General features: G+C 54.9%; 10 protein-coding genes across 10 annotated transcripts; 6 read left to right on the forward strand and 4 right to left on the reverse strand.

Annotated features, from left to right (window-relative positions):
• Window positions 1-357: 357 nt before the first annotated feature.
• BO72DRAFT_266396 (putative carbonyl reductase) lies at window positions 358-1,526 on the reverse strand. Its single transcript, XM_040940169.1, has 3 exons — window positions 1,105-1,526; window positions 666-1,049; window positions 358-613 (listed from the first exon to the last, which is right to left on the reverse strand). Exons 1-3 carry the CDS (start codon window positions 1,352-1,354, stop codon window positions 366-368), a joined length of 882 nt encoding a protein of 293 aa, XP_040805018.1. The 5' UTR covers window positions 1,355-1,526; the 3' UTR covers window positions 358-365.
• A 1,323-nt stretch (window positions 1,527-2,849) lies between these two features.
• Window positions 2,850-5,982, forward strand: BO72DRAFT_266400 (uncharacterized protein). The gene has a single exon (XM_040940170.1). It carries the CDS (start codon window positions 3,212-3,214, stop codon window positions 5,852-5,854), a length of 2,643 nt encoding a protein of 880 aa, XP_040805019.1. The 5' UTR covers window positions 2,850-3,211; the 3' UTR covers window positions 5,855-5,982.
• An 85-nt stretch (window positions 5,983-6,067) lies between these two features.
• Window positions 6,068-7,303, reverse strand: BO72DRAFT_397326 (Voldacs domain-containing protein). Its single transcript, XM_040942058.1, has 2 exons — window positions 6,913-7,303; window positions 6,068-6,815 (listed from the first exon to the last, which is right to left on the reverse strand). Exons 1-2 carry the CDS (start codon window positions 7,209-7,211, stop codon window positions 6,110-6,112), a joined length of 1,005 nt encoding a protein of 334 aa, XP_040805020.1. The 5' UTR covers window positions 7,212-7,303; the 3' UTR covers window positions 6,068-6,109.
• A 175-nt stretch (window positions 7,304-7,478) lies between these two features.
• Window positions 7,479-8,720, reverse strand: BO72DRAFT_397328 (uncharacterized protein). Its single transcript, XM_040942059.1, has 2 exons — window positions 8,470-8,720; window positions 7,479-8,413 (listed from the first exon to the last, which is right to left on the reverse strand). Exons 1-2 carry the CDS (start codon window positions 8,483-8,485, stop codon window positions 7,881-7,883), a joined length of 549 nt encoding a protein of 182 aa, XP_040805021.1. The 5' UTR covers window positions 8,486-8,720; the 3' UTR covers window positions 7,479-7,880.
• A 794-nt stretch (window positions 8,721-9,514) lies between these two features.
• BO72DRAFT_370156 (serine/threonine-protein phosphatase 2B catalytic subunit) lies at window positions 9,515-11,437 on the forward strand (the record flags this gene model as incomplete). Its single annotated transcript, XM_040940944.1, has 5 exons — window positions 9,515-9,632; window positions 9,712-10,043; window positions 10,100-10,357; window positions 10,412-11,322; window positions 11,374-11,437. The coding sequence occupies 5 exons, from the start codon at window positions 9,515-9,517 to the stop codon at window positions 11,435-11,437; spliced, it is 1,683 nt and encodes a 560-aa protein (XP_040805022.1).
• Window positions 11,438-12,004: 567 nt separating this feature from the next.
• On the forward strand, window positions 12,005-14,185 carry BO72DRAFT_445014 (uncharacterized protein). Its single transcript, XM_040943948.1, has 3 exons — window positions 12,005-12,464; window positions 12,544-12,688; window positions 12,770-14,185. The coding sequence occupies exons 1-3, from the start codon at window positions 12,044-12,046 to the stop codon at window positions 14,109-14,111; spliced, it is 1,908 nt and encodes a 635-aa protein (XP_040805023.1). The 5' UTR covers window positions 12,005-12,043; the 3' UTR covers window positions 14,112-14,185.
• Window positions 14,186-14,205: 20 nt separating this feature from the next.
• BO72DRAFT_422257 (alpha/beta hydrolase) lies at window positions 14,206-15,051 on the reverse strand (the record flags this gene model as incomplete). Its single annotated transcript, XM_040942804.1, has 2 exons — window positions 14,206-14,495; window positions 14,553-15,051. 2 exons carry the CDS (start codon window positions 15,049-15,051, stop codon window positions 14,206-14,208), a joined length of 789 nt encoding a protein of 262 aa, XP_040805024.1.
• A 2,172-nt stretch (window positions 15,052-17,223) lies between these two features.
• On the forward strand, window positions 17,224-17,872 carry BO72DRAFT_465919 (DUF3759 domain-containing protein; the record flags this gene model as incomplete). The annotated part of the gene is made up of 4 exons (XM_040946742.1): window positions 17,224-17,239; window positions 17,384-17,518; window positions 17,597-17,815; window positions 17,856-17,872. 4 exons carry the CDS (start codon window positions 17,224-17,226, stop codon window positions 17,870-17,872), a joined length of 387 nt encoding a protein of 128 aa, XP_040805025.1.
• A 1,507-nt stretch (window positions 17,873-19,379) lies between these two features.
• Window positions 19,380-22,741, forward strand: BO72DRAFT_455975 (SPX and EXS domain-containing protein; the record flags this gene model as incomplete). Its single annotated transcript, XM_040946253.1, has 5 exons — window positions 19,380-19,412; window positions 19,637-21,151; window positions 21,400-21,573; window positions 21,627-21,716; window positions 21,773-22,741. 5 exons carry the CDS (start codon window positions 19,380-19,382, stop codon window positions 22,739-22,741), a joined length of 2,781 nt encoding a protein of 926 aa, XP_040805026.1.
• Window positions 22,742-23,124: 383 nt separating this feature from the next.
• On the forward strand, window positions 23,125-24,082 carry BO72DRAFT_465921 (Bax inhibitor-1 family protein; the record flags this gene model as incomplete). Its single annotated transcript, XM_040946743.1, has 3 exons — window positions 23,125-23,277; window positions 23,332-23,402; window positions 23,488-24,082. 3 exons carry the CDS (start codon window positions 23,125-23,127, stop codon window positions 24,080-24,082), a joined length of 819 nt encoding a protein of 272 aa, XP_040805027.1.
• Between the last annotated feature and the right edge of the window lie 653 nt (window positions 24,083-24,735).

Below are 24,735 nucleotides of genomic sequence, written 5' to 3' on the forward strand. Positions count from 1 at the left end.
AGGAGTAAAGGGGTGGCGCGGCCTGATTGAGGACTGCAAACTTTCGTCGGCAGGCGGGGATGCAAGCCACTATGCATGGCTTCGTGGCGGTTGTGTGATGAGTACTCCGTACTTTGTGGCTCAGTGTCTTCGGTGGTTTTTTTTTTTTTTTTTTTTTTTTTTGTTTGTTTTTTTTTTTTTTTTTTTTTTTTTTTTTTTGGAGCGGTGAGATTCTTACGAAACCTTGGGGGATGAAATCCTACTTGATGGAGATCTAGTTGATTTGTCTGGACTCTCGCGGGGATATTATCCATACTATCCCGAAAGAACTCCGTATAAACATGGCAATGGAAAAGGTATATATACGTGAGTGTGTGTTCGAAAGCCTACGGAGCACAGTACCCGCCGTCCACCACAAGATCAGCCCCCGTCGTGTAGCTGGACGCATCCGAGGCCAGATACAGGTAGGCGCCCTTCAGCTCCTCCGGAAGACCCTCCCGGCCCATGGGGATCTTGTCCCGCCAGATCTTCTTGGTGTCGTCCTGCACGAAGTTGGACAGCTCCGTCGCAATGTAACCCGGGGACACGCTGTTGGCCCGAGCGAACCGGACCCATTCAACAGCTAAAGACTTGCCTGGAGGCTGGTCAGTATCCACCGGCCGAAAGATATGCTGAAGAGCACCTACAAAGATGAATGACCCCCGCTTTGGCTGCGTTGTACGCCGCCTGCATCTGGGGGATGTTGACAATATGCCCGCTCATCGACGCGGTAGCCACAAAGCTCCCGTACGAGAAATTCTCCAGCGGGTTGCCGAACAGATCCGTGCCCTGTTCCTTCTGTCGCCGCCAGTGGCTGGCGGCCGCCCGGGCACAGTAGAAGGTGCCGTTCAGATCGGCGCCCACCACGTGCTCGTAGTGCTCCAATGGAGCATCGACCATCGGGCCCTTCACCCAGGCGACCCCGGCATTGGCGATGAAGACGTCCAGTCGGCCGTTGAAGTCCTTCACCACCTGGTCGACCGCTTCTTGCACGGCTTGGGGGTCGTTGATTTCAACCTTGTACGCCTTGGCTGGTGGATGTTAGCCTATGCATTGACTGTCCAGGGTACTAAGGGGTCAACCCACTCTGAACACCGTATTTTTCGGCAATCTTCGCCGCGCTCTCCGCCGCCTTCTCGTTGGTATTCCACCAGATGGCGACGTTGGCTCCGGCCTCGGCTAGACCGTTGGCCACGGCGAATCCAATGCCGGCCGTAGCACCTGTGACGATGGCGGTTTTGCCCTTGAGAGAGAACATCTGCATTAGGCTGGGGTGTGCGGGAGGGGTGGTGTTCTCGTGGACGAAGAGTCCATTCTGGACGGGGTTGGCTGCCATTCTGGTAACTTTGGAAAGCAAAGAGAGAGGTCTAGAAGGAAATAGGAGAGAGAATAGAGAATAGAGGTATAGAGGATGAATGAGAGAAGAGCACGAGGGTATGGAGAATAAAAGCCGGGGTGCATCCCGGGAGGGAACGTGGATTTATATGCTCAGACCGGAGCTTAGATACATCTGACTATTAGCACGACCAGCCGCAAGTTGATTGAAGCTGGACAGCTCGAGCCCGCTCAGAAGCCGCCGATCCAGCTGAAGACAGGCTGAGTCGTTGCCCTCTAAGACTTCGAATGTTTCCGCCGCTCATAGCTCGTTGGACCGAGGTGCAGCATCCACTTTGACCACGCACTAATCATCACGGTGGGATGGAGCCGACGCTATGACATTGTCGGACGGACATTTAGAAAGCGAGTCGTATCTGTTGCTTCTTGCATGACAGCAAGCACCCCATGTATCTGGCCGCAAATGTGAATATATCCGGAGTACTGTGCTTCGCTCCAGCAGATAGCTCAGGCATCTATGACAGCATCTGATGCGCATGGAACTCATGCAGCATACCCTGTTGAGCAGAAAGAAAGAGACATCCAGTTCCTATTGCGACGGCTCTGGCGGATTCTCGCCGTCAACTCGAAGTGGGGGCATGTATACAACAGATTTACAGCCAAGCTACTATGCAACTGTGCTCAGTAGACAAAATCCGCCGGAAGGTGGGTGAAAACCGGCTCCGGCGGACTCCACATTGAATAAGGCGAATGATACTGATAGGACCCGCCGGAGCTCACCCGTGGTCTTATGACAGAATCATACAAATGCGCGCGTATGAGTTCGAAGTGCATCGATCGATGCTCCATCCAGGATCCATAGTTGAAGCGCTTCCCCAGCCGTTGGCGGGGAAGAAAGGTTTCTCCGCTTCCACCCTCTGCTTCCCGACAGTCACGGCGGTCCGATTTCCGAATCAGGAAAGTCAAGTCAACCGCCGCGAACAACAACATCCACAACGGTGGATGCTCTGGATAAAGTGGACAAGACACAGACATACCGCTCATTCCTATACTTGTCATTACTCGCTCAGATTGACCAGAGTGTCATCTCCCTTATTTCCCGATGTCTTACATCGCAATGGGAAGCTCACATAAACAGTCGAACCATGACTTCCCCGCAGTGGATACGCAACGAGGACTGTATTCCTACCGGGCTCATACCAACAAGATCATTGAATCTTCGTACAAAGTCAATAAGAAGAAGGACTGACATTTAGCATGCTACACACTACTAAGCTAACTGAGTAACCTTACTGACTTACGCACGCAACCATCGTGCAACTAGCAGCAAGGTACCCGGAACGGCGGCAGTTGCCATTTCCCCAATGCATCCTCACTCACGCAGCAGTTGAAATATCTCAATAAACAATAGATAGCTGAATCATGCTCTACGAATAACATGCTCTGTTAAGCCCGCATGTTTCGTCTGGGACGGACAAAGACCAACCGTTGCTACATTCCTCACGCTCCCGACTGTTATGCTCTACACATTCTTCTGCCTCATCGGGGTGATCATAACAAACGAATCCTTCCTGCCTCCCAATTCTGTCCACTCCTTATCCAACATGCTCCCTGTTTGTCCCTCCATCCTGTGTTGGCGTGTTCGTGGCTTGCAGTCCCTTGTCTTGCCGGGTGCTTAACGCTGGTCAACGTCCTCCCAGCCTCATCTTCGGCCCTGACAGGATCGAAAGTCGTCGAAACGAGAAGAGTCGGACCAACAACACCAGCTTCGGCATTTTGAATGGGTGAACGCGCTCTTAACGCTCAGAAAACCAGGGTCGGTCGGGTCTAGTCAGGAAATCGCAGGAAGGAAACAGCCATGCCGCCACTGACCACCGTGATCGCGATAGCCGTCAGCTGTTCGGTTCTTTTCATAGTCGCTGCAGTCGTGGGGACGGTCATATGGGTCAGAGTACGCCATGACCGCTTGTCGCTGGCAGTGGCAAATGCCAAACACGGTCAATTTGGCTTGCAGCACTACCAGGCTGAGACGTTGACTGAACTCTCCCGCGAAGAAGGCACGGCGCTGAGACAATATGGCCAACTTCCGTATGGGAAGCCATCTGAATGGGGAGTGCTATCGTCTCGGGAAAGTCTGCCTACTTCTCCAGGAGACTCGGAGTCATCATCCCCTCCAAATGAAAAGGGCCGCGACTTGCGTCGGCCGATGTCCCGTTCTTTGTCTACGCGTTCTGCGCGAGTGTCGAAGGGCTTCCTAGGCCCGCCACGCCTCAGTTCTCTCTCACCGCTGACAGAAAGATCCGAAAAGCGCTATTCATCATCACCGGTGGTTTCCTGTATCAACGAGCGCTTGTCGAGCTCCGCTGTTGATGGAGCGGTTGAATTGCCCACAGAGACGACACCGAGGCACACACCTGAGAGAGAAGAGGAACACCCGCGAGCCGAGATCACTATGCGTCCAATCTCCGGAGCGTGGCCCTTGGTCCACTCGCGGGAACGCTCTGGAAATCTGTATCCGGTTTTAGAGGACAACCCAGAAGGGATCAATCCCCCCTTTGCCCGAGTCCGGGGCGGAAGCATCACCGCTCAAACGGCTGGGACAATGCCAGAGCAGCCTGTACCCCCCCCACCATGTGCCTACCCGCCAAATCGCTTCCGCTTGTCAAAGAATGACTCTATTTGTTTCTCCTCGTTGAGTTTGGAGACAGCCGACAGCTCCATACTCGACGAAAGCCGACGGACATCGACCAATATCGAGAGCGACTTCACTTCGCCAGCACTACCGCCTTGCCCTACTTTTACGCCGTTCGATGCCAATGACGTTGGACGGCTGGAATTTGACAGGCGTAGCTTTGTGACGCCCATCTCAGTTGTACCAGCGCCGTTTGTGTTTCCTCCTACATCTGCTGCTGTTTGGGAGGGCCAGAGAATTGAATCAGGTCGTACTTCACCCCGTCGCAGCTTGACGGCCCGCAGCCCTACCTCGATGGAACGGAGCAGCCCGCCGCCACGACGCAGTGAGTCTGTCTCCGTGGGACATTCTCGACGTGATTCAGCTATGAGCGCCAAGCCGTTGGAGTTGGGTAACACGCCTATCCTCAACGCCGCTGGTCGCAATGCGGCCTTGCTGCCGCACTTCAGCCAGATGCAGAGAATCCCGCCGCAAACCGAACAACGACGAAGCCACGATCCTTTCTACGCTGGGCCTCATAATGCCGCGAACACCAACGCACAGGGTGCCCCTAGAAACAGACTGACCGGTTCAGCCACACCGGAAAGTTCTGCGCAGTCCCTAGCCGGCCATGTGAAGCAACCCATGGCATCTGCGATGAGAAGCGGGAACAGTCTACGCAAGGGCCACCGGCGACAAAACTGCGTCCGCATCTCGATCCATCCCCCCGTCACCTTCAATGGACCTGTATTCTCTCCGACTGCCGAGGAGCCAGAAGACGTTGGGGAAATCGACTTTCGCCGTTCTCAGATATCCGACCTGTCAGCATCCAATGTGTCGCTCCCCTCAAATGTATCTAGTCTCTCAGCGGGCAACAGTACTCGACATTCTCAGCAAAACGATCGCCTGCGCGTGATCGATGTCTCGGAAGACCGTCGAACCTCACGCAGAGGCACACCCAAGAGGCGAAAGCATACTCGAGGCGACTCGACGGATAGCATGATGAGCATGATCAATGCGGAAAATTCTTTGCCGGAGATTGTCACTACGCTGCCCATTCCGAAGATTGAGACCAGTCTGCTCAACACCCCCTCTCCCGAGGCGAACAGTCCTGTTTGGATGATGTCCAGCCATGCCAGTTCGCCATCTACATACGAGAACATGTCAAGTCCAGGGAGTCCGCGTCGGTCGGCCGTCAAGGGCCCGCGCAATCAGCCGGGCCGGCAAATGCGCAACAATTACCGCCCTTCACAGCCGTTGGAGGACAATGCAAAGTTGTCGCTACGAACCACCTCTCGTCCTCCTCACATGCGCAAAGATCCGGCACGGAAGCCCACTGAGTCAGCCCAGCGACCGAAGACTGATGCCCAGCAAACAGCATCGCCACGGAACCAAGATTCGGCCGGCCAAGCTCCGCCAGGCGCCCCGAAGATGAATCATCCAGCTATTGCAAAACAACAGCCACCCCAATCCCTGCGACAATACCGCCCTCACCATCGTCCTCCGCCAGCTGGAAGTAATCCCAAGTCTCCGATCATGCAAACCGGGGGCATTGTCTCTATCTGGGAAGATGGGCCGCTGGAGCTGAAAGCACCGCCTAAACCCACAGTATCTCTGGTCAAGGAAGCAACAGAACTCCCCGACGAGCCGGCTGCAAAGCGTGTCGAAAGGACGAAAAGCCAAGGGCCTGGTGATCGATCACCGACCAAGTCGAGCAACACCCGATCCAAACAAGAGCCGAAGACTCCGACGAGACGGACCGTAGGTTTGGGCATTGGTGCTGCCACCCCGGCCAGCTTGTATGACGGCGACGGATTCTTGAAGGAATAGACACTCCAATCGATGCATTGCTTGGTGACTCAAAATCATGTTCGGTTGTTGTTTCGAGGTTTGGTTCCGGTTTTGCTTAGCGTGCGGGCGTTTCTGTTGATATCCACTGTCCGAGTAGTAGTAGGTAGGATAACTATGTAATACGAGCTGAGCAGTACAGCCAATGCAAGATGGGGGAGTGGGCCTTGTAATCTTACCATCTAGATATTAATTCATGACTTAACTATCTGTATAGAACTCGGAAGCATTGTGCAACTAATCCGTTCTTCTCCACTTGGTCTCCTCACTCTCCGCCTCCCCATTCACATCACCATCCTGCTGCGCTTCCGCACCGTCCTCCTCCCTCTGCCTCACCGTCCCCGCCCCGGGCCCCAGAGACAACGTAGGCTCCTGGCCGCCGCCGATCCAATTCCCATCCTCATCGAAAAACTCATGCATATTCTCCGCCGTGATCCACCCGGAACTCCCATCCATCGGCGGCGGCAACCCACCCGCTCCATTCCCCATCGCAATCAACCCCGACTGCAACAACGCACTATCTCCGTGACCTTGTCCTTCTTCCCCCTCATCCTCGTCGTCCTCCTCCTCATCCCCCGGCTCCACCGGATCGGGATGCAAATTCGAGCACGCCGAAACCGCAGCGTAGAGCGCCTGCGTCGGCGTTTCCGTTTCGGTCTCCGCCCCAAGCCCGTCTTCCCTCTTTTCCTCTGCTTGTTGTTCTGGGGCGTGCGACGGAGGCGGCACCAGCGTCAAAATCGTGCATTCCTCCTCGTCGTCCTCGGCCGAGAATCCCGCCGCGGACGGGGTGGCGATCTGCATGTAGAGGCCTTGCTGTTCCTCTTCTGCGGCCTGGCTGGTTGCGGAGGCGGGGAGACGCAGGCGTTGGATGGCGTGCAGCGAGATGGAGGGGTAGGGGATTGAGAGCCCTGCGTTTGTGGTGGGGCAGTAGAGGAGGAATTTGCTGGGGGGTTTGGTTAGCTTTGACTTTGAGGGGATTCCTTTCTGGGAGAGGGTAAGGTTGAATAGCTGGGAAGGGTTGGGGGGGGGGGGCAGCGTACTCGGATGTAACCCAGACGGAGATGTTGGAGAGCGTTAGTTCCTTGGGGGATGATGCATCCGCATCCGCATTCGCAATCGCTTCGCTGGTGGTGGTGGAAGCGCCATTCGGGTTGCTGGCTTGCAAGGCGCCCAGGGTCGGGTTGGCGAGGAGGTCGCGCTCGAGGACAACCAGGTGGCAGCCTGTGCGGTGGTGGTAGAGGATGGCTGGGCCCGTGTGGAAGGAGCTTGGGGTGCGGGATTGGTGCTCGGCGAGGGGGGTGAAGGTTGTTGTGTCGGGGGCGGTGGTTAGGGGTTCCATTTTCAAATTGAAGGGGGAGGGATAGGAAGAGTGAGTGTGCGTTTGTTCGGAGAGTTGGGGATGTGAGGTTGGGGAGGATTTGAGAGGGGGGGGGGGGAAGAAATGAGAAAGAGAAATTGTGATCCATGGAGAGTTTGGGTCGGCGGGGAGCTTTACCACTAAGCTGCGGACCGCGGGCGGGAGCTGAGGAGCTCCGATTCGGGACGCCGGTCGTCTCCTCAGCTGCAGCTGGACTTTTTGGGTGCGACAAGATTGCAATTTTGATGGTCTGGATTGGATGCGTAGCTTGATAGTAGCTTGGATGGTTTGTCTGTATCTACTCCGCTCAATGCCTTCTATGACATGGCAATCCTGCACTGTCCCATATCTTAACAATACTAGTCGTTCTTTCAATCTGTTTCAGCTCATGCAGACTGCGCCGCATGCTGTGTACCTGGAACCCCAGTTCCAGACACGACGGCGTGGTGATGCGAGGCTTCGCCGTCTGACGTGCCGCGGTCCAGCAAGGGGCCTTCTCTGCATGGCCCGTCTTGCGCGCGCAGCACCTATGACACATGACACACCGACAGCGCCAACACGAAGCGCGTATCTTCTAGGAGATAGAGTCCTCGTCGCATGAGCATGATAAGCTCCTCATGGCCCAACAGGCCCCAGCAGATGTGCCCCCGCTCATTTCACATTCAACCCCCCAAACGCCCGATCCAGCTCCTCTCCCTCATCGCGCGGTACCATCGACGGCAAGGCCGCCGCACCCGGATCCGCAGCGGACAGACTGTCCAGCAAGCTCGATTGCGCTGCTTTCCCCTCCGGTGACCCCGACCCGGCGGCCGCGTTCATCGGCCGCAGTAGTTTCTCCTCCCGGTCCAGCCATCCGGGCGCCACGCGTCGCTTCTCCGCCAGGTCGCGCTGCACGATGGACTCCTCCCAGTCGCGGATGGCTTTCTCGGCATCATGGCGGGTTTTGTTCAGGTGCTGCTCCAGGGCGTTGCACGCCGCGAGGATCTCCTCCGGGGAGGCGGCGTGCTCCCCGCTCGAGGAGACTACGTAGCGGGGTTTGAGGTCCGGGTTACTGGGGTCGACGGTGACGGAGGGCGGGATGGTGGATGGGACCGACTTGTAGGTGTAGGGGAGGGTGACGGTGGTGGGGAGGTTGATGAACGGGGAGACGGTCAAGGGGACTTGGGCTAAGAGGGGATGAGGGCCTGGGTTGAGGTCAGAATGCTGAGAGAAGGAGAGGAGGAGGGGACGGGATACTTACGGTAGGATTCGTACATTCTGGTTACTGCTGAAATTTGTATGTATGTGTGTATGGTCAGTGTTGTCAGTGAGGATTGCTTCTATAGTGAATGCCAGAGGAGTAAGTTATATCGGATGCATGAAGGGAGGTATAGTTACAGTCCAGGGTAATTGGAGTTGGAGACCCAGAGTTCCCCGCCTTGATGGAGCAGTGGGAAGATTACAGGGACCGTCACGAGGCGGTAATCGCCGACTGCGGCTGATTATTATTACCTGTCAATACGGTTTGTTGGGTCTGACGTCGAATTGCAGCGGAATCAATCCAATTTATCCTACTGTAACTAATGCCAATGTTGCTAATGTGATTACTATCTATCATCTCCATCCATCAACTTAAAAAGAGAAGCACACGAGAGTGCAGAACCCGGTTTCAGCTCGTCTGACAGCCTTCCCTCCTTCCCTTCCCTTACAATAATAGCCCCTCTTGCTTATCTACAAAGTGTTAGTTAGTTATTCAAAGAGTGTGGCACTGTGGTATTATTGTCTCAGTTTCTCTGTCTAGTCAAGCCCCGACTTGAAGTGACCCTCTTTCTCCTATTATTCTCTCAGTGTCTCTGTCTGTATTGGCCAGGCCTTCAATTCCCACTTCTTCCCCCCCCCCATCTGATATAAGATCGTTAAATCCTTAAAAATCTTCTACTTTAGTGCCCACTGCCCACTGCCCACTAACTCTCCCCCTCTTCGACTCCTCCTTCCTGACCCTATTATCGGGTTCCTCTTCTCCACCTTTCTGATTTCTCTTCGCCCCGAGATCATCCCTGCAGCTCGATCTTGCCACAAGTTCTTCCTCTTGCTCTGCTCTTTCTCTGGTGTCTCGGCTGGGAAATCCCCCATCCCGCGCTTAACCCCCCACCAACACCACCACCACAACCACCAACAACTGGCCTCCGCGCCTGTCGCCCTTCCCCTTTTCCCCTCCTCTTCCTTCATCCTCCGGGGCACAACGTGTTTGCGATTCATTCTGATCCAAGTCTCAACCTCCTTTGTGCCTCGAATCCTTATTCACCATGGATCGCAACATCGCGCGTGCGGTGACGGAGAAGAAGCCGGTCCCGGAGATCGACTTCACATTACATGTCATGGAAGATGGCTCTCAGGTGTCCACCCTCGAGCGAGTCATCAAAGGTCTGCCACATTCCCCGCCTCAATATTTCGAGTCCTCTTCTGTACAAAGAATCCCGCTGATCGCATGGCAACCATCCAGAGGTGCAAGCGCCGGCGTTGAACACCCCGTCGGACGATCAGTTCTGGTCTCCTGAGGACCCCTCCAAGCCCAACCTTCAGTTTCTCAAACAGCACTTCTACCGGGAAGGTCGTCTTACGGAAGACCAAGCGTTATGGATCATACAGGCTGGAACGCAGCTGCTCAGAGCCGAGCCCAACCTACTGGAGATGGATGCGCCCATCACCGTGTGCGGTGATGTCCACGGTCAATATTACGATCTCATGAAGCTCTTCGAAGTCGGTGGCGATCCATCCGAGACCCGCTATCTCTTCCTCGGTGACTATGTCGACCGAGGTTACTTCAGTATCGAGGTAAGTATTCGTCCTGCCACCGTTGCCAGCCGCTTCGGTCTGACCCTCCGCAACAGTGTGTGCTCTACCTGTGGGCCTTGAAGATCTGGTACCCCAACACTCTGTGGTTACTGCGGGGTAATCACGAATGTAGACATTTGACGGACTACTTCACCTTTAAGCTGGAGTGTAAGCACAAGTACAGCGAGCGCATCTACGAGGCCTGCATTGAATCTTTCTGCTCGCTGCCGCTGGCGGCGGTCATGAACAAGCAATTCTTGTGTATCCACGGTGGCTTGAGCCCTGAATTGCATACTTTGGAGGACATCAAGGCGGTACGTATCTCTACTGGTTGTGTAGTGAGGCGCTAGCTGATGCACTCTGCTCAGATCGACCGTTTCAGAGAACCTCCGACTCACGGTCTGATGTGTGATATCCTCTGGGCCGATCCTCTGGAAGAATTCGGACAGGAGAAGACTGGAGACTACTTCATTCACAACAGTGTGCGAGGCTGCTCGTACTTCTTTTCATATCCTGCGGCCTGCGCTTTCCTCGAAAAGAACAACCTTCTTTCCATCATTCGCGCGCACGAAGCTCAAGATGCCGGCTATCGCATGTACCGCAAGACCCGGACAACGGGCTTCCCCAGTGTCATGACCATTTTCAGCGCTCCCAACTACCTGGACGTCTACAACAACAAAGCCGCTGTGTTGAAGTACGAGAACAACGTCATGAACATCCGTCAGTTCAACTGCACCCCCCACCCGTACTGGTTGCCGAACTTCATGGACGTCTTCACCTGGTCCCTTCCTTTCGTCGGTGAGAAGATCACGGATATGCTCATTGCAATTCTTAACACCTGCTCCAAGGAGGAGCTTGAAGAAGAGACCCCTACATCTGTATCACCTACAGCGCCCTCGTCACCGCCAGCGGCGCAGATGGATGTGGAGAGCAGCGAATTCAAGCGCCGTGCCATCAAGAACAAGATTCTGGCCATCGGCCGTCTGTCGCGTGTGTTCCAGGTGCTGCGTGAAGAATCTGAACGGGTCACTGAGCTCAAGACCGCGGCTGGTGGTCGTCTGCCGGCGGGTACTTTGATGTTGGGTGCGGAGGGCATCAAGCAGGCCATCACGAACTTTGAAGATGCGCGCAAGGTCGATTTGCAGAACGAACGCCTGCCTCCTTCTCAGGAGGAAGTCATGCGACGCAGTGAAGAGGACCGACGCATTGCTCTCGAGCGGGCGCAGCATGAAGCCGACAACGACGCCGGCCTGGCCACGGTGGCTCGCAGAATTAGCATGTAAGTTTTGCTCCCTTCCGAAGGTCAAACGGCAGGTTCTAATTTATCTAGGTCGGCTGGCTCGGGCAAGACTCGTCGGCAACGAGACCCTGCTGCCGTTTCCCGGGAGGCATGAGCGTCAGACAACATTTTAAATCGAGAATTGCCGGGTTGGCGAATGTGGCACATGGACAGATATCCTTCCTTGAAATTTTAGGCGTGCAACTGCTTCACCCTTGTATTGAACGAAACTCACAGCTTCGAACCCCACGGGCGAGTGATCTTGCCCAGCGACGACCACCTTGGATTAGATGGCTGATCGCACTGGCGGCAAGCACTGTATCAAAGACTGGAGTTGGCGGACGAGGGATAAATCATGTAATTTCTGCGCACAAGCGGTTCCAGGCGTCCGTGACGTCTGAACTATGAGTTGATGAACTGATACACCATGAATTCTGCTCTCATCTTCCAGCCCTGCCCTTCGGCTGTTTAACATTGTCGTATAGCCAGCGTAGGAATCGGACCGTAAATGCCTAGATAATGAAATTAATGAAATACGAGAACAAACACCGCTGAAATCATGCTTGGTACCTTACATGTGGTGGAAGTTATCCGGCTGGTTTCCGGCCCGCCAAGACCAACCACCAACTTCAATCCGCCGATACCTTGCTTGCTCCGGCGGCCTCGCTTTCCTCCCTTTGTCTTCCATTTCATCCTTATTGCCAACCTTCAATTCACATCAATGCCTCCCAAACTACGCGGCTCGCTCACAGCGAGCCTTGCGCACGCGGGTCGAGACTCCGTCACAGTCTTTTACTGTCCCTCCTGCTCTACCTGGCGCCGAAACACCAAAACCGCCCTCACTCTTGCGCGTCGTGCCAACAGCACCATCGGCGTTGCTTCCTCCAACTCATCACAGCAATCACAGCCCCTAGATTTCCGACCTCACACTCATCCGATACCCTCCACACCTGCTCCGCGACCCCTCAATAACACCGTTCCTGTCGTTCATGCCGGTGGCCGCAACATCCCCCCACGGCTGAAAAGTCTCCACACGACGCTCGACCAGCTCAAAGATGTTGCGCCCGAGCAAGTCAATCTTAGTCGGTTGCAGTTGGCAATGAGGGGCCTGGAGTCGGAGACCCCTGTGATTCGTGTTGCTGGTATGTTCATCCAGTGTCTTTCCCCTCTGTCCTGCTGGTAATTGATTGACAATGGCGATGGCTTGCTAACATTGCTTAGTGCTGGGCTTGAACGATGCCAGTGCGGCGCGCAGACTGGTGAAACTGCTGCTGGCAGACCCCCTGAACGGAAAGGAAAGCTGGGAGGACTTGCTGGAGGAAATGGGTGCGGGGGCGGGAGGTTTGGAGAGAGGACTCTTGATCCGGTGGGTCTGCTCTCTACAGAATCTACCATCAACAGGAAAGGAAAAACATTGGCTAACTTTCGCATCCTGCGATGAAAACAGTTACGGTCCAGTTTCGCAGAGCATACCCAATGATCTTCTCCCGACCATCTCGATCCCCTCGCCGATCCTGAAGAAAGGCAACCTGGAGATCCTGATCACCGGCCTGGGCGCGGATACCCGTGCGAATACCAAGTTCACAGCCGATACATTCCTGGTGCCGACGGTGACGATCCAGACCTCGCATTCGGGCCGGCATAATATGGTGCGGTACCCGGTGCACCGGAGCATTGTGTGCGGCAGCGGCGTCGATGGATTCTTGGCTTACAGCGGGCTGATGGCCCGCTCGGATCTCAAGAACGAGGCGGGGTCGGTCTACGGCGCGATCGAGCTGCCGGTGACCAACCCGGAGAAGTACAACAATGGACGGGTCGCGTTTGTGGACATCGACAAGGCGGACGAGGCGTTGGCCAGGTTCCGTGAGTCGGTGCAGAACGCCTCGCTCTACGAACGCGGGTGGAACAGCAGTGGTGTGCAGCCCGTGGTTGATTGGCTGACTGCGCTACGGGCGGAGGCGGGCAGCACGCTGGATCCCTCGCTGCGCAGCCTGATCACGTCGCTACTGGATGCGGCAGAGGCTGGTGTCGTCGCGGAGGAGACACAGAGGATCCAGGAGCAAGAACTGGGCTTGGTGCCAGTGGAGGTGAGGGATGGGTTGGATCGTTCCGTGTCGGAGTGGGCGGAAAAGGCGCACACGGAGCTCCGCGGCGCACTGGAAGAAGGGTTCGCCAGCAAGCCATGGAAGGGTCTTGCGTGGTGGAAGCTCTTCTGGCGCGTGGATGACGTGGGCATGATTACCGGGGAGATCCTGGATCGCAAATTTCTGCGTCAGGCTGAGAGGGAGGTCATCTGGACGGCTGGCCGGTTCCAGCAGGCCGGACTGGTGGAGACCACTCCGGGGTCCAGTCCAACAGAAGAACCATCGTGGCCGACTCAGATATCCACACGACGGACCAAGCTGGTCGAAACGACGGCGCCGGCACTGCAGGCGTTGGCTCAGCGACTCGTGCTGTTCAGCATGTCCACAACCACTCTATCCTCGGCGCTGTCGATCCTGACCTATCTCTCTTGGCCTGCCGCGTCTGTGTACGAGACCTGCACGATGGCAGCGGTTGGTCTGATATACTCGCTGCGCCGCCAGCAGCGCAAGTGGGAAAGCGCGCGGACCTGGTTCGAGAACGAGGCCCGCGAGGACGGTCGCACGGCTCTGCTCGAGACGGAGGACCAACTCCGTGGCATTGTGCAGCGAGGCGGACGCCCCGTGGAGGAGGAGGTCCCGATGTCTCCCCTTGAGACTCGACAGGCCATCGATCGAGCGCGCAAAGCTCTCGAGGAGGTCGACTAGATACACCCTAGACTTTTCACCCTGTATGTACTGTACCACTATGAAGCAACAAAAATGAATATCGTACAACATCCCATCCATATTTCTTTTGTCTTCAAGAGATCTCCACACTGCCCTCCGGCACGCCCTTCCAGCTCCTCAACCTCCTGGCTAAGAACTGCATGACGGGCAACATCTCGTCCCGATTTCTGGGCATCCCATCCCCGCGGCGAGCATACCGATGAACCTCGACAAACTCAAACCAATCCTTCGTCCTGCGTACCGCACTATCCGTCACAGCCACCGAATCCCTCCCCGCGACCACCAACACCGGCGTCCGATTCCTTTGGGTTGTTGTATTCTTGACCGCGGACAACGGAAACGGGGCCCCGATCGAAACCACCCCTGCCAACCACCGATCATTTTCCGTCGAGGACGACAACCCCAGTGCAGCACCAGCACCAGCACCCTCTCCTTCTCCTTGTCGCCCAGAACCAGCACCAGCAGCACCAGCAGCAGCAACAGCAGCAGCAACCTCCAACCCCACCATCCCGCCCTGCCCCAACCCAAACACCAACACATCCCGCCACCGATACCCGCACTTCCGGACCAGGACCCCCGCAATCACCTCGTGGACGATCAGGCGCACCGCCCGCGTGAACCCGGCGTCCATGTCCAGCTCCCCCGCCGGCGTGAAGGTCACGTCGTCGCCCCAGTGGTAGCCGCCCAGGTCGAAGGGGAGGGGCTGCGGGGCTTGGAGGGTGAGGATGGTGGTTTCGGGGAGGTGGAGGGCGCGCGCGAAGGCGGTGAAGTTGGCGGCGGTGTCGCCGAGGCCGTGCAGCAGCAGGAGGATGTTGGGGGATTTTTGGGAGGTGCTGGGGGGCGTCGGGGGCGTGATTGTTAGGGTGAGGTGGGAGGGGAAGTCGGTGGGTTGGGGGGCGCGTGGGTGGGGGTTGGTCATTGTGGTTTGTGATGTTTTTTCCCCCTGTTTGTTTGTTTGTTTGTTCTAGAAATTGTTTGCTTGTTGGTGGTGGTTTGTGGTAGGGTGATGTGATTGTGTGGATTGAGCTGGAGGTGTTTGATGGAGGGGAGGAGAGGGAAGGGAATGGCTGCCCCGAGCTTGCAGCGGAAAGCTCATGTCTGCGCCGGGCAGCGGGCGGGCAGGTAACTTAATTGCCGCTTTCGGGTTAGTCGGCTCGCTGTCCTGCACATGCTGCGCTGCTGCTGCTGCGCTACTGTTTACTGTCGTCATGCAAGAGGTTATTTGCATTATGACACGAGGTGTTCATTCAACATGCTCATACTCATGCTCACACTCGCAGTTGATCGCAGCGTGTCATCGCAGGTTTCCCATGACCGGTCTATCATGACCTGACCGACTATCGAACAATGACATGATGGAACGGAGAATGATCGTTGATTCTCCATGCTCGATACGGCTCCTGTCTGGCATGGCATGACGTCCCCATCCCATGCACACTGAAACGAGGCTAAGAGCGACCATCTGGACAACTGTGCTCCGACTGTAACAATGATGGACATGATGCACATTCTCCAGCTGAAGCAGTACGTAATGTCTTTCCTCTCCTCGCCTCATCCACTGGACCCAAGCCACATTCCGACACTGCCACACATCAGCCCCCCCCCCCTAAGCCACTGATTCAGAGGTCATCACAGCCGACTGACACGAACTCCGAAAGGACGCTACAGGACTTCCGGTCTCAGGCTATCGAACATTGCGGAGCCTTCGGTAGAATCAATCGGGCAAGTAGCTGTGGGGATAACGATCACTTTCGCACCTCGCATAGCCAACCATTAACCCCGAGCATGCTCCACTTCGTGCAGCATTGCGCGTGCCCGAAAAACATGACATTTCCAGATTTACCCGCCAGGCCAGGCCAGACACTACGTACCAGCCTAATCTGCATATGAGTAGATCTGGGGAAGATTAGATCTGATATCCAGGTCAGCTCTTGACTTGGGCCATTCGAGTTGCACAAGATAGGCCAGAGGATAAGCCTTGACAAGAGCTTCTTGGCGCACAGTGTTCCTTCGGTTCAGCCGGCTTTCGTCCTCAACCCTCGCCAAGCCCGGGCGAGTGTTGTGGCCGAGGCGCTAAATCCACAGCCAGATGGAACTCACCCAGAGTTTAAGGCTGAGGCAATCCCCATCTGCATCTTGGCCCCCCAGCGGTGTCGCCCGTCCTACCCATGGGAATCGTGGGAATTATGGGACACGTACGTATTTTCGAGGCGATGATCCTTGATAATTGCTATTCCCTAGAACGTAGGCACACAAGAAGGGCCTGGAAAAGTGAAATCCTGCGAATCAGTCAGCTAGTCCCGCATTGGCAATGGCCATCTCTCTCTCTATTTTCAGAGGCGCAGGCGGAACCAACGGACGAGGAGGGGTCATGATCCTGTCCGCCCCTCTTCTCTGGCGACTGTCTATTGTCTAGGCTACGCCATTGTTGTACCCCTCGGCCTCCTATCATTGGGACCCATGTTTCAGCTCACAAACAAGCCCACCGTGTCCTCAGCTGTACGGAAAGTACCCCTGGCGGATTTCCGAGCACAGTGTACCTCCGTACCTAGTAACCCGGGAGGCTCACTCCATGCGATCCGACCCCTCCGGACTGACTGTATGCTGTCCGATGCAGCCAATAGCATGATTCTTTCAGACAGCCTTCAGAGAAGCGCTTACACACACAGGCGGCACTAAAGCTGCTATGCTTACGCTGCCCCTCCGAGGCGCTGAGGTGAATTTGTGAAATGATGACCAACGTGGCGCGGGGACCAACGACTGGGAGTGATCTGCCTTTCCATCCACCCCACCTTGGAGGGGCCACACCAAAGCATCGCCATTCAGCCAATGACCCCTTCCCCCACAAGGCATTGAGAGTTTTGCAGACTTGCAGCTATTCTAGTCTTCACGACAGCAGTGGGTCAGGGGGCGCGGAGGGGTACCTAGCCGACGAGAGCTGAATTGGCTGAGGTGGGTTGGCTGAGGCACAGCTGGCTGTATATAAGGCGTCCATCGTCCTGCTTCTTGCCTTTCTTTTTCTCTCTCCATTCACTCACACCATCTTTCCTCCTTTTCAAACAACCTCTTCACACATTACACATCAATCACAATGGCTTGGGGCTGGGGTAAGTTACTCCTATGCACAGCTGCTGACCCTCATCTGGATGCATCGCGGGATTATCCATGTCCCGTTGCTTGCCCAGTTTGACTTCCGTAACCCGCATCAGATGGACATGTTTGTAACACAACTAACCACGTTTGCCTTGCAGACGATTCCAACGAGGCTCACCGTCAGGTCTACAACGGCGAGCAGCACCACGAGGCCAAGTTCTCCCACGAGCTTCTGGCCGGTGCCGCTTCCTTCGAGGGCATGAAGCTCTTCGAGGACCACCAGCGCAAGGAGGGTATGCATTGTCTCCCGTCTCACTACATCCCCCTTCCCTGTGTCAGACAGCCACGCTAACCGCCATGATATCCACCAGGCAAGCCCGTTAGCCACGCTTTCGCCAAGGAGCTTCTTGCTGGCATCGTCGGTTCTCAGATCGACAGACTTGCCGAGACCAAGGGTATGGATGAGGTCGACAAGATCCGTGCCAAGAAGCACGCCCAGGAGAACGCCCACCAGATGTACGAGGAGCACTACGAGCGCGGTCACGGCGCTCCCGAATACGACCCTCGCCTTCCTCCTCACCCCCACTTCCGTGACGAGGGCCGCTTCCCTGACCAGGGCCGGTGGTAAAGGCCGTGGCTGGTACTAAGCTCTAGTGCGATAAGGGATAGACTGGATCTGAACTTGTCGACCGGGGGTGTGTTGATATGATACCGATGATTTGTGTTCCCAATGAAAAATATTCCTCATAATTGTTTTTTGTTTCTGATCCTGAATCGTGGTCCTCTGCATGCGACGTGGCCTGTGGATTCGAGCCCTCTCGCGCATATATGATCTGTCCGATATGGTGGAGAGTCAGGTGAGCTATCATCGAATCATGAGAGTAGGTCTGGAAGAGTAGAAACCAAAACAAAACAGTCGTAATGATGAATCACAACCCGATGCAAGAGTTATGAAGGTCAAACGCTGAGCGCTGGGCAGGCTGAAACGCCCACCGCAAACTGCATGGCCAGTATGCAGGATTCCACCCAATCGGGCAAGTAACGCGGATTATCACGGAGTGATTGCGACTGACGGCAAGCAAGGATCGTCGGGAAGAGTGTGTGCGCCTATTTTCGGTTCCTGTGTGAAGATAGATAGTTTCCTGCGGAAGAGAGGGGCAGTTTTGGGATAGCTTTTCCGGGTCCTCAATTCCACTCTGGGAACCCTTTTTTTGGTTTTGTTGTCGTATGTTGACCGATTCAATGTCTCCCCAAAGGGCCCTGACAAGGGAATTCCAATCATGAGGAACAAAATGCGAAGCTGTCTGGGACATCCATGGGACTGTAAGTAGTGGAGAGGGAGTATACGAGCGGCAACCACCGTGTATGCGCGGCAAAACTCTTACTTCATGGGGATACTTTGTCCGGTATGACAGAGCAGCCAATGACTTATGTTGGCCACTCACCGCCCTGCCAAGGCTCCTGCAAATGAGCTCATCGGCTGCTGCACGTGCATAAACCCGGGCCTATCAGGCTACGATAGACGCTCAATTCAGGCAAGAAAGAAGGTTCACTCGTTCCTCACCAATTTTGATCCATGAAATCAGGTATCTTGCTCGCTTCGCTCTCTGTCGGTCTGTCTGTCTGTCTGTCTGTCAGTTGTCTCGCTATGACGGGCGTTAGTGAACCTGTGGTAGCTTGCCTCTGGTCTCGCTTTTGACCTATTTCTCGCATTTTTACTTCTGGTTTTTCCACATTTGAACTTACTCGTATTTTCCTTCTTCCATTCTTATCTGCTTCTACCTCCGCCCTCCGTTCCACTGTGACATTCTATTTCTATCTTCTATTTTTTTTCCCTTTTACTCTGTCTCTTTACTCCCCTCTCCTCTTTCCCCTCGTCCTATATTGGAGAATCGTGTGCTTGTTCTACCTTCTCGGCCCAAGAATGAACTGATCGTTGTCTTGAGCTACTTTCCCATCGCCCTGAGCAATGAGATTACGAAGCCTACGAACTATTGGAGCCCTTATCGATTGATCCTCGGAGACCAGATTCCCTGTCAACTTGCTCCACCATTCTTCTGCTTCATCTTGTTGCCACTGTGATGGCACTTTCTGCGTCATAAATCCTCCTGGGTATCTGCTGTAATTTTTCTGTTAACCGTATTATGCTCGCTCATGCCTTTGCCTTCCCAGCATGAAATTCGCCAAGTGTGTCCCACTCTCACCCAACCCACCATTGCTCCGGAATGCTTGTTTTCTGTGAGGCGTTGCTGACCCGGTCATTGGCGACAGGGAGCTGGAACAGGAATTAGTTCCAGAATGGCGAGCTAAATATCTCGACTACAAGGTTGGTGCTTCCCCAGTGCTTGCTCCCATACGCGGGGGGCTTGTGGTTCCGATTCTCATCATTGTGTGACGCTGGGGGACGACAGACCGGCAAAAAGAAAGTCAAAGCCATCTCGCGCGCCCTACAGAAAGCCAATCGCAGCCCTAGCCATCCGTCCATCCGCAATTTCTCCTACCCCCAACATGACCAGTCCGATCGCCTGCTGAGTTCGGATCCGCGCTCGTCGTTTCGAAGCGAAATCCGACACGATTTGCCCCAGGACACCCTCCAGGTTCCCTCCACGCCGGTGCGAAGTAATGGCTTGACACCGCGCTCAACGTCGGCGCGCAGTGAACGTCAGCCCCTCCGGGCCCCTGGATCGCGCTTCTCGGGCGTGGTCGGCACGTATGGCAGTATTGTCGCCACACCGCCATCACAGCAGGCTGCTTCGTCGGATGTGGCCTCGCTGCGGTTGCCGGATCCAGCAATCGATCCTAAGGAGGTTGAGTTCTCGTCGCCAGAAAGAGAGGATGATACAGACGACCACCGCCCCGAAAGCCCGTCTCCGATTTTATCGCGATACGATAGCTTGCGACCAGCTACGCCTGCCAGATCGCGCCGGAGCCCCTCGACGCCACAACCCGCTGCCGGTGGTATAAAGGATTATAAGAGGAACACGGGTGCAGGCCCGTCGAACCGTAGAGGCTCCCTACTGCAGCGGGTGCTGTCTTACCAGGATTGGAATGCCCCCGAGAAGCGCGACACCACTGATACGTCGACATCGGAGATTGCCAAGCGGCAGGATGAGTTCTTCGCTTTCCTTGATGGCGAGCTAGCCAAGATAGATTCGTTCTATCAGATGAAAGAACAAGAAGCGGCGGAGCGTTTGAAGGTGCTCCGAAGCCAGCTGCATATCATGCGGGACCAGCGCACCCAAGAAGTGCTTGGGAAAACGAAAAACGGTGGAATCAAGAAGGACAACGCGCAGGCAAACGGCTTTGGCGGATTCGCCAAAATCAAGGATGCTTTCCCGGGACGTCATTTTGGGAAAAATTCGAAGGCCCTGGCAGAGTTGGCAACCCCGGTCGGACAAGCGCAAGACCTACCGAACACCATCACGCGGAGAGATTTCGCACGACGGCCGGAAGAGTCCAACAACGCCGAGGTTCCGTATCGCTCCGCCAAGAGAAAGCTTAAACATGCGCTTCAAGAATTCTATCGTGGCGTGGAGTTGTTGAAGGCATACGCCTATTTGAACCGGACCGCTTTCCGGAAAATTAACAAGAAATATGACAAGGTTGTCAATGCGCACCCCCCGATGCGATACCTCTCTGAGAAGGTCAATAAGGCGTGGTTCGTTCAGAGTGAGGTTACGGAGCATTTGTTGTCGGCGGCAGAGGACCTCTACGCACGTTATTTTGAGCGCGGGAACCGCAAGATTGCCGCCTCGAAGCTGCGCCATACAGTCAACAAGGCTGGAGACTACTCGCCGAACACATTCCGTTCTGGTCTCCTGTTGATGGCTGGCATCCTGTTTGCAGCCCAGGCATTGGTTTATGCTAGCCGTAACTTGGATAATGACGATTCCGACGTGAAGCTGAATACAAGCTACTTGCTCCAGGTTAGTCTTGCATGCCCAGTACGCGAGTTCTTGGGTTATCTAACAGCGATAGATCTACGGTGGTTATTTCCTCATCGTTCTGCATTTTCTCCTATTCTGCTTGGACTGCATGGTCTGGACGAAGGCCAAGATAAACTACGTCTTCGTTTTCGAGTTCGACACCAGACACGCATTAGACTGGCGGCAGTTAACTGAGGTCAGAACTTCTATCTCGTCATGTGGATTGCCTGATATTGACGCGACTGCAGTTACCGAGTTTCTTCTTGTTCATACTAGGTCTCTTCATGTGGCTGAACTTCATGATGATCAACGACGCATATATCTATTGGCCTGTCGTTCTGATAGGTGTGACGGTGATAGTTCTGTTCTTGCCAGTGCGCACATTATACCACCACAGTCGAAAGTGGTGGGCATATTCCAATGTGAGTAGTGCTCTAGTTGACATACCGCAGCTGAAACTAACTACGCATGGTAGTGGCGACTTTTGTTGGCTGGTTTATACCCCGTCGAGTTTCGCGACTTCTTTCTCGGTGATATGTACTGCTCGCAGACGTACGCCATGGGCGTGAGTATCACTCTATTGTTGCATGAACTCTGGCAGTGGTTGTTGATCGATCTTAGAATATTGAATTGTTCTTTTGTCTCTATGCGAAACATTGGAGTGACCCTCAGCAGTGTAACTCCTCTCACTCCCGCTTGCTGGGGTTCTTCACGTGCCTTCCAGGAATCTGGAGAGCTCTTCAGTGCTTACGTCGATATGCCGACACGAGGAACGCCTTTCCTCACTTGCTCAACTTCGGCAAATACATGTTCACTGTCCTCTACTATTGTACCCTGAGTCTCTACCGTATCGACAAGGTCTCGAGCTTTGAGGCGCCGTTCATCACGTTTGCGTTGCTGAATGCTGTCTACTGCTCCGTCTGGGATCTCGCCATGGATTGGAGTCTCGGAAACCCTCACGCGAAGAACCCAATGCTTCGCGAGGTGCTCGCCTTCCGGAAGCCGTGGGTGTATTATGTTGGCATGGTCATCGATGTCGTGGTCCGCTTCAACTGGATCTTCTATGCGATTTTCCGAAAAGACATTCAGCATTCGGCTGTCCTCAGTTTCGCTGTTGCACTTTCAGAGGTAGGCCGCAGAGGGGTGTGGACGATCTTCCGTGTGGAGAACGAACACTGCACCAACGTTCTTCTCTTCCGAGCATCCAGGGATGTTCCCCTCCCATACGAAGTTCCCAAACCACAGGCTCCGTCGGCTCAGCCAGAGGAGGCTATGCAGCTTCAAGACCATCAACCTCTGGCGCCCGTGCCTACCATTGGCGACGCCGAGCAAGGAACCCCACCCACTCCAGGCTTGTCTGTCCGGAGCCCCCGTGGTCTTGCCCGGGTTGGTACCTTGTTGGCTGCGGCCCACGCCCAAGACTTCCAGCGTAAGAGGCGTCCTGGCGAGTTGCATAGCGCTTCGATAACCCGGGAGGGCCTGGATACGCCGGAAGATAGTACAGATGAGGAAGAAGGCTCGCGGCCGTCGTCCGAGGGTGGAAATGTGATAGTGGAGGAGTATCGAGATGATGACGACGACCAGGAGTAACAGCCTCTGAGCTGGTCGGGGCCGCGCATTCAAGTCCTAGCGATAGGATATCTGCATTCATGGCATATATTAGAGGATAGAATTTATACATAATATCGCATATAACAGATGATCATATTTTACGATGCTGCGAATCCGTGCCTTGTAGTTGAAGAGTAAATGTTCTGCCTAAGGCTTAGGAGAGCGATAAAGAGAATCAGGTGACGGAACGACGTCACGCGGCTCCCGAAAGGCGGTATCTCCGCCCGCGTTCTCGACCCTTCTCTCTCCACTTCACTTCGCCCCCCCGTCTACCTGTCAGCCGTGAGATTTAAAGCATTAACCATCTCGTTCTCTCTGGATTGGTCTTCCCACTACTCCATAGAAGCTAACCTGAGAGAAATATGGCTGCCAATACTAGATATGAGCCCGCGCCGCAGCGCGACTCTTTTGAAGAGCGTGCTTACACTCAGCCCCCGCCCTCTTATCAGGCAACGGCCGATTACACGCAGGCGGCGCCTCGCAGCGAAGACGATAATGTTCCCGATGACTTCAAGGTAAAGCTTCCGTCCCGCACTCTTCTAGATCTAGACTGACAGTATGTGATGCAGTTCGGCGGCACTGTGGCGGAGGGCACCCTGCCCATTCGTATGCAGTTCATCCGCAAGGTCTATGCGATTCTGTGAGTGTCTCTCCCGACATACCTCGAACCGGAGTGTAGCCAGCTGTATGTGTTTACGAACCTAACACTTTTCTCAAAACTTCAGGACGGTGCAACTCCTCCTCACGACGGTGATGAGCTCGATCTCCTTCTTCAGCCCCAGCTACCGGAACTGGATCCAGTCCAACTTCTGGGTGATGATCCTGTCGGTGTTCGGGGCGCTGGGCTTTATGCTGGTGACCTACTGGAAGCGCAAGTCGTACCCGGCCAACTTGCTGTTCCTGTCGGGCTTCACGATCATGGAGGCCTACTCGATCAGCGTGGTGACCTCGCTGTACGAGAGCCGGATCGTGCTGCAGGCGCTGGTGATCACGCTGGGCCTGTTCGTCGCCCTGACGCTGTTCGCGTGCCAGACCAAGTACGACTTCACGCACTGGATGCCCTACCTGTTCGGCGCGCTGTGGTTCTTGATCCTCTTCGGCTTCATGGCCATGTTCTTCCCCGGCAACAGCACCGTCGAGCTCGTCTACGGCGGCGTCGCCGCCCTCGTCTTCGCCGGCTACATCCTCGTCGACACCCAGCTCGTTATGCGCCACTACCACGTCGAGGAGGAAATCGCCGCCTCCATCTCCCTCTACCTCGACATCTTGAACTTGTTCCTCGCCATCCTGCGCATCTTGAACAGCCAGAGCAATAACTAAGCTCGGGTCGAGTTCTGGCTTGATCCGCGCAAGCAGGTTCTCTAGGCTTGGGCTTAGGCTTACTACAGCTAGCTACTTATCACTACCTCCCCCCTCCCCCCGGTTCCGGTTCCTGTTCCCGTTCCTCAATCCCACTTCCATGAATCACCCCCAAACAATACCAAGGAAAAGAAACCATAAAGCTATTACACCAATACCAAACAAGATTGCCAAATCACATTAACGATCCATGGAGTTTCTTGATCTTGTTGTTTGCCTTCCGTCTCTTCCCGACCAGACTTGCGCCGTCGTATTTCTCTAAACCTCTTACCTAATTCCATCTCTGCCCCAGTGGCTCATGCTCTGGACACAGTCCATTTCCGCGTTCGCCCAATCTCGAAATCATGAATTAGCAGTCTTGTTTCTTTTACATGCACCCAGCATTTTTCTGCTCTTCAAGTCATGTGTACCGGTTCCCCCTTTTTAAATTCACATTTGTAAATCAGATATGGTCTAGAATGCCAGGCCAGGTTGTGCTTCTTGAGTTACCTTCCCTCCCTTGGACACGTAGATTTCTTCCAACCTCCCAACTTGCCAAGACGTGTAGTATCTGCAGCCAACAGCGTGATAAATAGTGCCCGGGTAGGATCTTGTTGGATTACAAAATAACAACG

The sequence above is a fragment of the Aspergillus fijiensis genome (assembly GCF_003184825.1).
Source record: "Aspergillus fijiensis CBS 313.89 unplaced genomic scaffold BO72scaffold_7, whole genome shotgun sequence".
Classification (NCBI taxonomy): domain Eukaryota; kingdom Fungi; phylum Ascomycota; class Eurotiomycetes; order Eurotiales; family Aspergillaceae; genus Aspergillus; species Aspergillus fijiensis.